Consider the following 15,175-nt stretch of genomic DNA (forward strand, 5'->3'; position numbering starts at 1 on the left):
ACGTCTGAGAATGCTATGAGTATGTTGAATAGTTTAAACGGGCTTTGATTATATGTTGTTAACTGTGATGTAATATTACACACGTCAGACATATTTTTATCTTCATTTTATAAGTTTTAACCTACAGACTGATTCAGATATAACAGCTTCTTTTAGTTTGATCTGGTTTTGATACAGGTAACTTTGAAATTCGCTCACGTTGATATCTTGCTGTGTAAATAAGTCAGTCGCTAAAATGATGTACAATACATATGTACAAGGGCATATTCATAGTGCAGACTTCTATCCGAAGGGTGTAGTCTTTCGAGGACGTTACTTTGTCACCTAAATCTAGTTAATTTGTGATGTGTTCATTTTTTCTTACTTTTATGTGTTTATTTTTTATGCTTTTTTGTTGATTTGGTTTTTACTGTCATACTGTGTAACGTATTTGAAATAAAATAAAAATAAATAAAATAAATATCAGATTCAGTAAAAAAATATAATAGATACAATGTTAATTTATAATTGTTACCTTAATATGCACAGACCTAAATACTGGAAATCTCTAAGTAACAGAAACTTGAAATATAAAAAAAAAACTGTAAATCTCTGAGTTTTTTTTTTACAGCAGAAGCTTAAACATACGAAATATACAAAAGAAACAAATGTAAGTAGGTACTTACTTATAGAAGAGAATGTAAGAGTACATTCTTTGAAACCCTGTATAAAAGAATGAGGCTGAAAATATACACAAAATACAAAGAAAAAGTGATGAATGAGAAAATAAAAAATAACTAATAAAATATACACTTAAAACTGATGATAGCAAAAATAGTTAGTGTGTTAGTATTATTATAAAAATAATTGTTAATAAAGATGTGAGAAAGCAAGACATAGTTAGAATAGAGCGAGAAGAGAAATAAATACATATTTACTATATACAATGTACCTGATGACGTCACGGCATTTCTGGAAGCTAGAGCGAGCTAGGGTTCTATCTATGTCTTGCCGAACGACCACATCTGAGCTCTGTTAGTAGGGGATAATGGAGTAGCTTTTAGTGTCTTATTACAGCAAAAAAAAAACATTATAGGAACTTTGAAGACATAGTTTAGCACTTATGGTGAAAATTATGGCACTTTTATGGCACTTCGCTTGAGAGCACTTTGTCAATCTATCATATTTTTTAAGTATGTACCATACAGTTTCGTTTTCTTTCAGCCCCTTATTTGCCAAGAGTGGCACTGAAGCTTTAGTAGTTTCATGTGTTCTGCCTAACCCTTTATGGGATACAGGCGTGATTTTATGTATGTATGTATGTACCATACATATTTTTGAAGATAATTCATAACAATGGTACAGTCATCTGCAATAAAACTCTTTAAAGTCTTCGGAAATATCTGACACGCTAATTGTAATGTTAGACATTTTTGCAGCCTTTATCGTATACCACATTATTGCAGATAACAGTACTATTATCATAAAATATTTATCGTTAATAAGTTTGCAATTTTACTTTTTATTATGAGTGTAATAAATACTCTCTTTTTTTGTAACAAGTGCCATGAAAGTGCCAATATATTATACACCTAAAGTGCTAAACTGTGCACATAATTTGTGAAATTTGTATTAAGATACTGCTGTTATCTTGATTCAGTTCAATTTGTTGTAATAAGGCTCAGCTACAGATCCCCAAAACGCCAAAAAACTTACTTTCATCATTTATGACAGGCCCATAACTCTCCCCCGAAAACTCAATACTGTTCGAATCCTGGACGCCCAGGATCCCAGCCTTCGCGACTCTGTGGCAGCATCCCTTAAGCAATCCCCCGCAGGATCCTTCGAGCAGGCCACCTACCATCCAGCAGTAAAAAAAAAACTCACAAGTCCCCCCTTGCGAGCAGTTTTTCTCGTCTTGTCGGTCCTCTTTCTGAGGTTCTATTGAATCCGTCAGAATTCTACCTTTTCTAATTGTACTTGTAACTGGCACTGTTTTTGTACTAATGTCTTTTAATATATCGCGCATGCGAGCCATCTGCTCGTCTGTGATTGGCTTAAATTCTGGCAGGATTTCGGTTGAGTTCGAAATATAGTTTCTTTTGTATGGCCTTTTTATTTCTGTTTGGACGAACATGGGTTTTGAGAGCGTTCGTTTTTTAAAATCCATTCTTTGGACGAGAGCTTCGTGGTCGTTGGCATCTGTGCGGAAAAAGAATTGTTTAAATGGTGTCGTCAATCAAGGAATCTTTATTTGAGTGTTTATTTTGCAGTAGCGTCAGCTAGTGGGAATTGATGACACTACATTGTGTATATTTTTGTAGTGTTATAATTTTATTTTCCGGAAAGTAGAATCATATTTTAATTGAACCTCAAGGTCTGAGTTTGTGCCCCACGTTGGGCGCCAATTATGTCACTAGCCGGGCATAATCCATAATATACTGGTATGACACTCCAAACATATTGTATATTATAGTAGTGTTACCAATTCCCACTAGCTGGCGCTACGTGACAGTATGTAGGTACTTTTAGTAGAAGTACACGTCATATTTCAGTGTAAAAAAATATTCCAAAAAGTATTCAGGTAAGCCACCTTTTGGGTGGGTTTTCGAAATGTTCGCTAAGAGAAACGAATAATAATTCACAAGAATTTAAAACACTCAAATAATGATTAGAAAAAAGTAATAAGAAGCGTAAAGAACGTGCATAATTTACAGAATAATGTGCATTTGTAACTACTGTTTAAAAAAAATCACAAAAAGAGCCTTGTAAGGAACAACATATTTTTAGAAAATAGCCTTAAATAAACCCCTATATCTAATCCTTCTACGATATTATATTGTGAAAAAGTAAGTGTAAAAGACTGACCATGTGTATGTGTGATTGAAATAGGTAATCTACAATTATAAGACGTAGTATAAAGTTATAAGAACACTAAAATTATAAGAGGTAGTATAAAGGTTTAAATGTTTTTACATTATATACAACTAGCTTTCTCCCGCAACTTCGCTCGCGTTAGAAAGAGACAAAAAGTAGCCTAGTATTTGATTACACTGACTTCGGATTTTATTTCATTTGTTAATTTTATTGTGCTTTGTGTATTTCTGTTTGTAAATGACGATCCTTATTGGCAGAAACTATTCATTTTATTATTTTCAATTCATAATGTAATTTTTGACGATCATGATGAGAAGATAAACATAACTTTGGCATGTAACAAATTTATAGTGTAATTTTTATCATGAAATAAAGAAATCTAAATCTCAATCTAAATCTATGTCACTCTCCATCCTTAAAAAAAGTACTGTTTCTACTTGAAAAAATCACGTCAATTCGACGCTCCATTTTGCGTTGAAAAACGGACAAACAAACAGACACACACTTTCCCATTTGTAATATTATTATGGGTAAACGAAGACTCTTTCACAAAATAACTAACCCATTAATGTAAAAGTACGTAATAAAACTTTTTATGAGTAGGAAAACATAAAAAAGCTGAATATTATACAAAACGCCTACATAACACACATCCGCGATTACAGAGCTATTACAACTAGTTAATTAATTTACATGTGTTTTACATACATGTAAAATAGTTCCTATTACATAAGAAATTAGTTCCTCAATTCGTTGGAGTTGAACAAACAACAATAAGTTACGAATTTTCACGAAATAAACATAAAGTATTTATAATTTACTATTTGTTTTTATGCAATCGATTATGTAGAGTAAATGTACATCACCAACATCCTCCTTGCGTTATCCCGGTATTTGCCACGGCTCATGGGAGCCTGGGGTCCGTTTTGACAACTAATCCCAAGATATGGCACAGGCACTAGTTTTTACGAAAGCGACTGCCATCTGACCTTCCAACCCGAAGGGTAAACTAGACGTTATTGGAATCAGTCCGGTTTCCTCACAATGTTTTACTTTACCGAAAAGCGACTGGCAAATATCAAATGGCGTTTCGTACATAAGTCCAAAAAACTCATTGGTACGAGCCGGGGTTCAATTTCTTCATGTACTCCACCCACCCCTTATAGGAATACAGACACCAGGCATTTGTGTATGTTAACCGAATTAACGCCTGTATAAGATTACGAAAGGACATCTTCGTTTATGAGTAATGCCGTTATACAAGATTGCATCCGACCGGATGCTGACTCATGACAAGATTTCTGGTCATATTTATAAAGATCTTTCACAAACGCATAATTGGTTGAATAAGGATTTGATCGTATTACAGTTTTTGGAACTGACGTATTAAATTGGGCCTTTTAATTGTGCCGATACACTGTTTATAACCTGAGAAACCTAAGAAGCATACGGTCCGCTTCGTGATGGGTGGTCGCCCTAGCCTAAAGCGTCTATTACTTCAGGGGAGTAGAATTCACGTTGCCAGCCATTTAATAATTATTTGTTATACAAGGGGGCAAAGTTGTATTTTAACGCAGAGTGTGGAATTGAAAAACGAGCAAGTGAAAGGATTCTATAGTTGAACCACGAGCGAAGCGAGTGGTTCGAGAATAGAATCCTGAACTTGCGAGTTTTTGAACACACGAGAATTTGCACCAGAGTGTAACACAAAACTTTTCCCCTCACTATAGCGAGGAAACTATAACCCAAAAAAATGCGTTTATCACTGCTTCCAGTAGTTCCACAGGTGGTAAATCATCTTTATTACTAGATTCACCTACTTTTATCATTTTTAAAGCAGTTAATCTGACTTTATTCAAGGTCAAATTACTTTACCCACTAGTGGATAAAATGCGTTTTTACCCGCTGCTATTAAAGGACAAAACACGTGTTTCCGAGCTAGTGAGGGGAAAAAATATTTTTTTACAGACCCTATAGCAATTATTTATATACAGTCTTTCCAAAAACCTTGTAGAAAAAAATTTTCGTTAACCATTAAATGGTTAAAGAGGATTTTTATTTTCATTCTAGGACTTAAATTTTAAGTCCTAGAATGAAAATAAGTGTTTTTCCACTGAAAAGGGTTTTTTTATGCTTCATGTGAAATAAGGACCTATTTTATGAATTTATTTTGAAATTTCAAGTTAAAACCTAAAGTACTTGGACCCTTCTGAAACGGAAAGACACATATATACCTCTTCATAAGACCACCCATATGATTCTGAAAAAGGTGCCCATTAAACAAGCAAAGCCACGGCACTAACCATGTCCGGGTGGTGATGTCATACGTTCACTTTCGTTCTGAATTAGTCAATGCATCATGGGCTTTATACTTTGGAGTTAAAGTTAAAAAGAGGTTGAAGTGTGCTGTTATTATGGTCTTGATCTGGAAATTATGTTCTGAAAGATGGCCAATTTGATGTTTAGTGAAGAAATAACTGGCCCGATACGAACTCACATATTAGTTCTAGATACGATAGTAATCGGATCATCAGACATATGTGAGTGTGCAAGGGAAAACGTCCCACTTTGTCGATTGCTATAAAGCCGCTTTGTCAGTTTGTTCATATAAAGATACAAGTAAATATCGCCTTAATGGTAACCGACGAAGTGGGACGTTTCACTAAACACACTCACATTATGTCTCTGTAAAAATTAACGGTAGTAAAGAAGAGTGGTAAAATTCTTAGCCCATTCATTACAATATCATGAGGATCGGGAAACCACAAAAGTTAGAGTTGTTTTTGATGCATTCTACAAAAATTTTATGGAATCTCCAAAATAATGAATATACTTATATATACGTCCCACTTTGTCGATTGCTACAAATACGAGATTTGCTTGTATCTTTATATGAATAAACTGATAAAACGGCTTTATAGCAATCGCCAAAGTGGGACGTTTTTCTAAACACACTGTGTGATTGTTGTGTGAGCACTGGACTAGCAGCCTAACACTACAGTTAAATAAATAAATAAATAAATAAATAAATAACACATTTGTACATAAATTGACTGAGGCCCACAGTCAATCTGTGTAAGAAATATAAGCTCAAGAAGGCTTGTGTTGTGGGTACTCAGACAACGATATATATAATATATAAATACTTATATAAATACCTACATAGAAAACATCCATGACTCAGGAACAAATATCTGTGCTCATCACACAAATAAATGCCCTTACCGGGATTCTAACCCGGGACCGCGGCGCAGCAGGCAGGGTCACTACCGACTGCGCCAGACCGATCGTCAGTTCCACAATATCGTTATTTATCAACTCAACTTAAGCAGTTTCAGATGCTCTGCCTACCCCTTATGTCTACATTATGGAACCTTGACCGTGTCAATAATAAGTACCTCAACTATACCATGTATAATTATATGTCTACATAGGTTACATTCACTGGCCCAGCCTCGACCTTCGCCAACAAAAACTGTTGATTCTCTTGACACAACTGGGAGAAAAACAGAAGATTGCTCACGACATGCGCACACGCATATGCCATTAAATCTAGCGATAGTAATAGGAGGGGTGACATGTGAATAAGTAGAGGTAAGTACGCCGTCGCTTCTTCGTGGTCGACATCGCTTATGTCATACATACATCGGGGTTTTGTAGCGGGAATTATTTACACTAGCCCAAAAAGGGTGAAAACGATGAACAACAGACATTACTATAACATTTCTAGGTACATTTGGAGCCAGATACATAGTTTAATCTATATTTCAGTAATTCAAGTTACTATAAACACACATATGCCTGTGTGGTGACGGGTTAAGAATTTCACCACCCCCTTTCTTCCCGTGGGTGTCGTAGAAGGCGACTATGGGATATGGGTTAAATTGTGGCGTAGGCGAGAGGCTGGCAACCTGTCACTGCAATGCCACAGTTTCGTTTTCTTTTAACCCCTTATTTGCCAAGAGTGGCCCTGAAGCTTTAGTAGTTTCATGTGCTCTGCCTACCCCTTTATGGGATACAGGCGTGATTGTATGTATTGTATGTATGTATGTATAAACACACAAATTCATTCCCGCTCCCAAAACCCCGATGAATATGACTCATATTTCAAGCCAAAAAGTTTACCTGTTCCGAGCTCTGCTACGATGAAGATCAAACATTTTTGATTCTTGTGGTATTGTAATATAATTATTAATTGACGACCGGCCTGGCACAGTCGGTAGTGACCCTGCCTGCTGCGCCGCGGTCCCGGGTTCAAATCCCGGTAAGGGCATTTATTTGCGTGATGAGCACAGATATTTGTTCCTGAGTCATGGATGTTTTCTATGTATATAAGTATTTATATATTATATATATCGTTGTCTGAGTACCCACAACACAAGCCTTCTTGAGCTTACCGTGGGCCTCAGTCAATCTGTGTAAGAAAGAATGTGCTGTAATATTTATTTATTTATTTATTTATTAATGATACTGATTTTCAAAAACTAGTTTTTTTTATCGAGAGTTTTCAATTTAAGTTAATCTGTCTCTAAATTCGTACCTATACTTAATAAATTAGTTTAACATTTTTGATTTTTTGGATCGTTTTCTGAGAATATGTCTGCGGTCGCGTCTTATTACATATATTTATTTAAGTAACATTATATTTTGTACAAAATTACCTATATGGGCCGCGGTGGCTTAACCGAAAACATAAGTATTTTTTTTAAAGAAAATACCGTTTTACAAGAATTTCTACTTCCAAATCATATTTCGCTAAGGTCGGGGCCAATAAAAATGGAGGTCTTGACGAAATTAGGGAGAAAAACAAACGTTTGCTGATGAGATACTCACACGCATATACTATTAAGTCTATTAAACCTAGCGATACTAATGTGAGGTGGGAAAGGGACTACAAACCTTTCATTGAGCTCATATAACCCGGTAACCTTCAAATAAAGGGTGAACGGGCATCATTTGGGCGAGCTCACTCCATCGTAAGCCACATTTTTGCCTTTGACTAGTCTGTGGTCAAGAGTAAGCCCATTCGTAATTTAAAAAAATGCGTAGACATTATAAATCAGTTTCTAATTTGAAAAATGTGTCATACAAATTTTAGTTGGTATTTAAAAGACGTTGGATAATGCAATAGGTAATATTACTAGCAGATAAAAAAGTAACAACCAATTTCACCTTCTCCTTGATTTAAATGCATGGTGCGTTAACAAAAGGTATATGATATTTTTAAACAAATAATGCCTGTGTGGTGACGGGTTAAGAATTTCACCACCCCCTTTCTTCCCGTGGGTGTCGTAGAAGGCGACTATGGGATATGGCTTAAATTGTGGCGTAGGCGAGAGGCTGGCAACCTTTCACTGCAATGTCAACGTTTCATTTTTTTTTTCAACCCCTTATTTGCCAAGAGTGGCACTGAAGCTTTAGTAGTTTCATGTGTTCTGCCTACACCTTTATGGGATACAGGCGTGATTGTATGTATGTATGTATGTATGTAAACAAATAAACTAATATTAAGAAACTGATACGAATACATGGTTATTCTGACGTTAACTGACTTTCGCTGTAACTTCATACAATTACCTCAAAATGTACAAATCGTTGTAATCTTCAAATGTTACATACGTGGTTATCATCCGTGACAACAACGTATATTACATTCAACCTTAACCCCTTAGTTTAAAGTTGAAATTACTTTGTCGACCTGTGTTGCGTAGGTACATAATACATGTGATTTTAGAAACTCAGCTTTAACTGGTTAGTAGAAGGTTGAAGATCCCTTGTCAATCGTTTATCAACTGTATTGCGTACATATATATGTTATCAAGTATACCTAGTGGATCTTAAGTAGTTAGTGGTGGTTTGACAACCGGTCTGACCAAGCGGGTAGTGGCCCTGCCTGCTAAGCCGCGGTCCCGGGTTTGAATTCCGGTAAGGGCGTTTATTGATGTTATCAACAGATATATTTGTTCCTGGGTCATGGATGTTTTCTATGATATAAATATTTGTATATTATATATATCGTTGTCTGAGTACCCACAACACAAGCCTTCTAGAGCTTACCGTGGGGCTTAGTCAATCTGTGTAAATGTGCTAGAATATTTATTTATTTTTATTTATTTATTGGTGTAAGATCGGAATTGACAATAATGTTGGGTATACAAATCGGCATAAAATAAGCATATCTTGCAATATGTGTACCCACTATGTGATGATATACTATATATACATACATATAAATCCATACATACTAAAACACAGGTAGAAACCTTTAACATAGGTATATGTGAGAGTGAACAGGTAAACGTCCCACTTTGTCGATTGCTATAAAGCCGCTTTGTCAGTTTATTTATATAGAGATACAAGTAAATCTCGCCTTAATAGTAACCGACAAAGTGGGATGATTTACTAGACACACTCACATATTTATTTATGAAGACAATTGACCGGTAAACCCTTCATTTTCAAAATTTTCCGCTTTCTTCAGCGCTAAGATTTGGTTGATATTGACCGTCAATTTATATAAATATCTGTTTTGATCACATAAATTTCGCAGGGTCACGGGAACAATTATTCAGTATGAAAAATGGGTTGTATTAGCACTTCAATATCGTTTGCATAAATTTCTGGTTGTTTAGTATTTTGTTAAGCATGAATTATATTTTGTAATTACGCATGATTAATATAAGAAAATAGTCGTACGCCAGCAGGCAAAACATAGTGTTACTGACATGTTTATTTATAAGACCAAATTTTTGTACCACCTATGTTTAACGAATAAAAATATTCTGATTCTGATTCTGGGACAAAATTAAATAAATAAATAAATATTGAGGACACCTTACACAGATCAACTTAGCCCCAAACTAAGCAAAGCTTGTACTATGGGTGCTAAGCGACGATATACATACTTAAATAGATAAATACATATTATATACATAGAAAACATCCATGATTCAGGAACAAATATCTGTGCTCATCATACAAATAAATGCTCTTACCGGGATTGGAACCCACGACCGCTGCTCAGCAGGCAGGGTCACTACCGACTGAGCCAGACCGGTCGTCAATTGTTGTTTAACTCCTCTTTAGAGTGACAACTGATCAAGCGAAACATTATAAAATTGAATATTGACCGTTACTAATGTTACAAAAATAGAATTTAGAGCGTTGCGAATAATTCAATCTATAAATACACTTAATTTAACATAATTTGTTTTGTTTAGTTTTATTTTTAACCCCCGACGCAAAAACGACGGGGAGTTATAAGTTTGACGTGTCTGTCTGTCTGTCTGTGTGTCTGTCTGTGGCATCGTAGCTCCCGAACGGATGAACCGATTAAGATTTCGTGTTTTTTTTGTTTGAAAGCTGAGTTAGTCGGGAGTGTTCTTAGCTCTGTTTCATGAAAATCGGTCCAGTATGTCGGGTTTTTTTTCTAAATTTTAATTTTGTAGTTAGGTTATTAAGTCATCATTGATGTTTGTGTTAATTGTTCTTCAATTTCCTTATTTTTGACACCTTATTCATATGTTAATTATATGTATAGCACAAAATGTATATTTAATTAAGTTGTAGTCATCTGAGGTACTTATTTCCGTATCGATGTGACCTTAAAACCTCCAAGAAAAGACCGTACACCCATCTCAAAGGCCGACAACGCACCTTTAACACTTGGTGTTTCGGGTGTCCATGGGCAGCAGTGATCGCTTACCATCAGGCGACCTGCCTACTCGTTTGCCTCCTATGGCATTAAAAAGAGTTATTTTCATGGTTTTTTTTTTATTCTTTAACTTAATTCTTTATTTCTTCACTTAACTATAGCCACAAAAAAGTCTTACATACGAAGACATCACGTCAGAAATCGACAACCTTTTTACCTTGACACCAAACCAAAGGTTGACTATCCCTGCATTGTGGGAAACCCCTCGATGTCAATGACTCGAGCGAGACGGCGATAGTCAGAGCGAGAGGGGAATAGTGAAATCGCGTTACTCAACGTTTGCACTGTAATTTATGTCATCGTATTGCATGTAATAATTTTAAATTATACTTTTGTGGAATAGGGGTGACATATGTGTAATATTGTGACATTAATAAGCGCTGGTGGCGTAGCGGTAAGAGCGTGCGACTTTCGATCCGGAGGTCGCGGGTTCCCCGGCTCGTACCAATGAGTTTTTCGGAACTTATGTGCGAAATGTCATTTGATATTTGCCAGTCGCTTTTCGGTGAAGGAAAACATCGTGAGGAAACCGGACTAATTCCAATAAGGCCTAGTTACCCTTCGGGTTGGAAGGTCAGATGGCAGTCGCTTTCGTAAAACTAGTGCCTACGCCAAATCTTGGAACTTAGTTGTCAAAGCGGACCCCAGGCACCCATGAGCCGTGGCAAATGCCGGGATAACGCAAGGAGGATGATGAATTATAGAGTAAAATTGTAAATCTGTTGTATTACAAAGTTTCCTATCATTGATAAATCATAGTTAATGTTTATAAGGTAGTTTCATATAAAAGTTGTATGTAGATACTACCAGACGTTTTTTTAAATAATATTCGATTTTTTTACCGAACTGCGCTCCAAAACTGGTATTGTAGATGTGGGTGTTAAGTCTGCAAGGCTCAAGTGGGATTGGGCAGGACATGTCTGCCGAATGCATCCAGATCGGTGGGCCAAATTGGCTACCGACTGGACACCACAGATTAGCCGGGGCAGAGGTAGGCCAAAGAAAAGATGGCGGGATGACCTCGACGCATTTTGCGGCGACTGGCCGGAGCAGGCGGCAAATCGGGATGAGTGGCGGAAGAAAGGGGAGGCCTTTGCCCAGCAGTGGGACACAACTATAGGCTAGGAAAAAAAAAATCGATTCAGATTTCATAGTGTCTAGTCTAAATATATTATGTAGAAATTCCTGTAGAACTGTCACCACGACACAGGCCTCGCCTAGTGTGGGACCACGGATATAGTGCAAAATTTTATGTCATTTCTTCTAATAAACATTTTTTTTAGTGAGTCAAAAGCGACATTTGATAAGCCAAAAACATCACTTTTTGACCCTGACCTAATTCTAATCTTTCACCTATGTACGTGTCAAGTTAAGATAATTTGTAATTACTTAACTTGACTTACGTTACTACTTAGTAAGGTTCACTACAATGTCAAATCTATATTTTCGACTATTAATATTCGTTGAAGTCTCTTATAATGTGATTTCATACAATCGTATGAAAGACATCAACGCGTGAGTATAATATTCACCAACTGACCTTCTTTGACAATTAGTATTGTTATTTGTATCACGAATTATAAACAATTTTTTTTCCCCGGATCGAACTGCAATTTAAGTAGATATTAGATTTATACGCGATATATGTAGATCGACTATTTGTATCAAACATTTCGTACCTACTTGTTTCAAGAACTACTTGTCACTTTAAATCTGACATAATATACATAATTACATACACGTATATGTACATATTTAAGACAATTGGGCATTTTCGCGAAAAAAGGTTCAAAAACTTTTTCTGAAACTGGTAAATTTAATGTTTTTTCTACTTAGAATCACGAGCCCTTTCGATCCTACTAGGAAAAAAAAGCGTCCCAAATTTAATTTTTCCACTTCGTTACCATTTTTCAAACACTTTGTACAACTTTGTCTTTTTAACATGCAGAAACGTCTTCGAGCGATATTACATATATTTTCACATATATTACATATATTTTCACATATATTTTCACATATACTACATATATTTTCACATATATTACATATATTTTCACATATATTACATATATTTTCACATATATTACATATATTTTTACATATACATATTTTTTTTATCAGTTTGAAGCGCGATGGCCCCGGCAAGGCCAGAGGTCGCAGGTTCGAGTCCTGCTGGAGGTGTGAATTTTTCCTTTAAATATACTTTGTACAGCGGTTACAATGTGGAAAGCATGCAAAATAATAGAAAATTTTGGGCCCATTTTTTTGTCTCTTGTTTTTGTCCTAGACCGAAAGGGCTCGTGATTCTGAGTAGGAAACACATAAAATGTACCTACCTTAGAAAAAATATTTTTGGTGATTAGCATTTGGTGATTAACAAATTAGTTAAAAGCATATAAAAATAAGTATATTTGATTTTGTTTAACCCAAGCCATCAATTATTATACAAATATACATATTATAAAACTAAGCACTCAAAATTCCACGTTCCACTATAAACATAAAACAGCATGCAACCAGTATTTATTTTAACATTAAAATTCATAGCGCGGCTGCATACATGCATGGCACCGTTATTATGTTTATGTTTATGCATGGAGATGTTTTTAAACTTATGCAATAGCTTATGACATATGTCACAATCTGTGTGGCCTATTTCACAATACTGACATTTGTAGCCCGACAGTGACATTTCGACGTTCATTGCCTGTTCAACTACATTCCTGTTACTTATCGACCTCAGAAATGGGCACAAAATTGTCAGAGTTTTTTTTATACTAAGTAGGTGGAAAACAAGCATACGGTCCGCCTGAAGGAAAGCAGTCACCGGAACCTATGGATGCCTGTTACCCAAGGGGTGGCATATGCGTGTTTCCGACCCATTAGAAACTTGTACACTCCTTTTTGCTGTGTACTTATTCCTAAGATGGGTTCGGGGTGCCAACGACTCAAATGACAGTATCAAGTATGAATGTCACTGTAGTGAAATAGGCCACTGGTAATAAATAAATAAATAAATATTATAGTATATTCTTACACAGATTGACTGAGCCCCACGGTAAGCTCAAGAAGGCTTGTGTTGTGGGTACTCAGACAACGATATTTATAATATATACATAGAAAACATCCATGACTCAGGAACAAATATCTGTGCTCATCACACAAATAAATGCCCTTACCGGGATTTGAATTTTGAATCAACGACCGCGGCGTAGCAGGCAGGGTCACTACTGACTGCGCCAGACCGGTCGTCAAAAAATAAAAAAATCGTCGATAAATTCGTCGGCATGTCTTTGACAAACCATTGAACTTGGCTGTTTCCCAATCCAACCCGAAACGTACGTGTCGCAAGAGCTTAGCTTGCGTAAGCTTAGAAAAGTGCATCGAACTTACAAGCTTTAGTCGTTTCAACGCGTTTTTAATGTGGTCGTGACATGACCATTGTAAAAGAGCATTTCATTTTTTTGCCACTTTTATGAAGTGTGATTTTTTTTTTTAAATACGGTATTCCTACTCAGAATTGCTAGCTTTTTCAATTCTAGTAGTAAAAAAAATTGTCCCATAAGATTTTTTCTTATTTTGTTAACATTTTCCGTACATGTTGTATGGGGTAACAAAAGAGGAAAGTAACAAAAATGTATGGAAATTCTGGGACACTTTGTCTCCCAGTGAGATTGAAAGTACTCGTGATTCTGAGTACCTACAATTGACCCTAAAATTCCCTAAAACAATCAAAATTTTAAATTAATAGCAAAAAAAAAGAAATGCTCAAAAAGGGTTCAATATTTTTCTGTGCTTATTGTGCTTCATTGCACTGGAATCGCTGGTAACCTAGTAAGATCGTGCGACTTTCGACCCAGAGGTCGCGGGTTCCCCGGCTCGTACCAATGAGTTTTTCGGAATATATGTGCGAAATTTGCCAGTCGCTTTTCGGTGAAGGAAGACATCGTGAGGAAACCGGACTAATTCCAAGAAGGCCTAGTTACCCTTCGGGTTGGAAGGTCAGATGGCGGTCGCTTTCTCAAATCTTGGGATTATTTGTCAAAGCGGACCCCAGGCTCCCATGAGCCGAGGCAAATGCCGCGATAACGCAGAGGATGATGTTTTAGTGTGGGTAGTTTATGTGGATGTGTCGATACTTCAAAGGGCCATTTTTAATGAAAAAGGTCGTACACGACGTCGATTTAAAACACTTAGAAAAAAAAAACACTCTTGGTCGTGTTTTAATTTATAGCCGATCTTCGAACTTCTCTCCGCACTTGTATCGTAATGTTACATACCTCTACATTGTCGAAATATTAAAGCTATTTACCTCTATCTTATTCCAAAAAACACACTTTTAAAATGTGTTAAGTAGTTTTTTCAATCATAACTCATCCTCCTTGCGTTATCCCGGCATTTGCCACGGCTCGTGGAAGCCTGGGGTCCGCTTTGACAACTAATCCTAAGATTTGGCGTAGGCACTAGTTTTACGAAAGCGACTGCCATCTGACCTTCCAACCCGAAGGGTAACTAGGCCTTTTTTTTTAATCTCTATTACAGCTAAATTCCGACAAAATCGATGTCACGACCAGTAAAAAAATAAGTAGAATACTGCTTCTAAAT

The 15,175-nt window shown here is 36.2% G+C and overlaps 1 protein-coding gene across 2 annotated transcripts in view; it reads right to left on the minus strand.

Moving 5' to 3' along the window:
- The window catches only part of LOC125238877 (transmembrane protease serine 7), a 76,648-nt gene that overhangs the window by 40,521 nt on the left and 20,952 nt on the right, over positions 1-15,175 (minus strand). For both annotated transcript variants that reach the window (XM_048146351.1, XM_048146350.1), the window contains exon 2: positions 1,696-2,181. In XM_048146351.1, the coding sequence (XP_048002308.1) occupies positions 1,696-2,181 (486 nt within the window). The remainder of the gene's footprint in view (positions 1-1,695; positions 2,182-15,175) is intronic.

Source organism: Leguminivora glycinivorella, chromosome 24 (assembly GCF_023078275.1).
Source record: "Leguminivora glycinivorella isolate SPB_JAAS2020 chromosome 24, LegGlyc_1.1, whole genome shotgun sequence".
Taxonomy (NCBI): domain Eukaryota; kingdom Metazoa; phylum Arthropoda; class Insecta; order Lepidoptera; family Tortricidae; genus Leguminivora; species Leguminivora glycinivorella.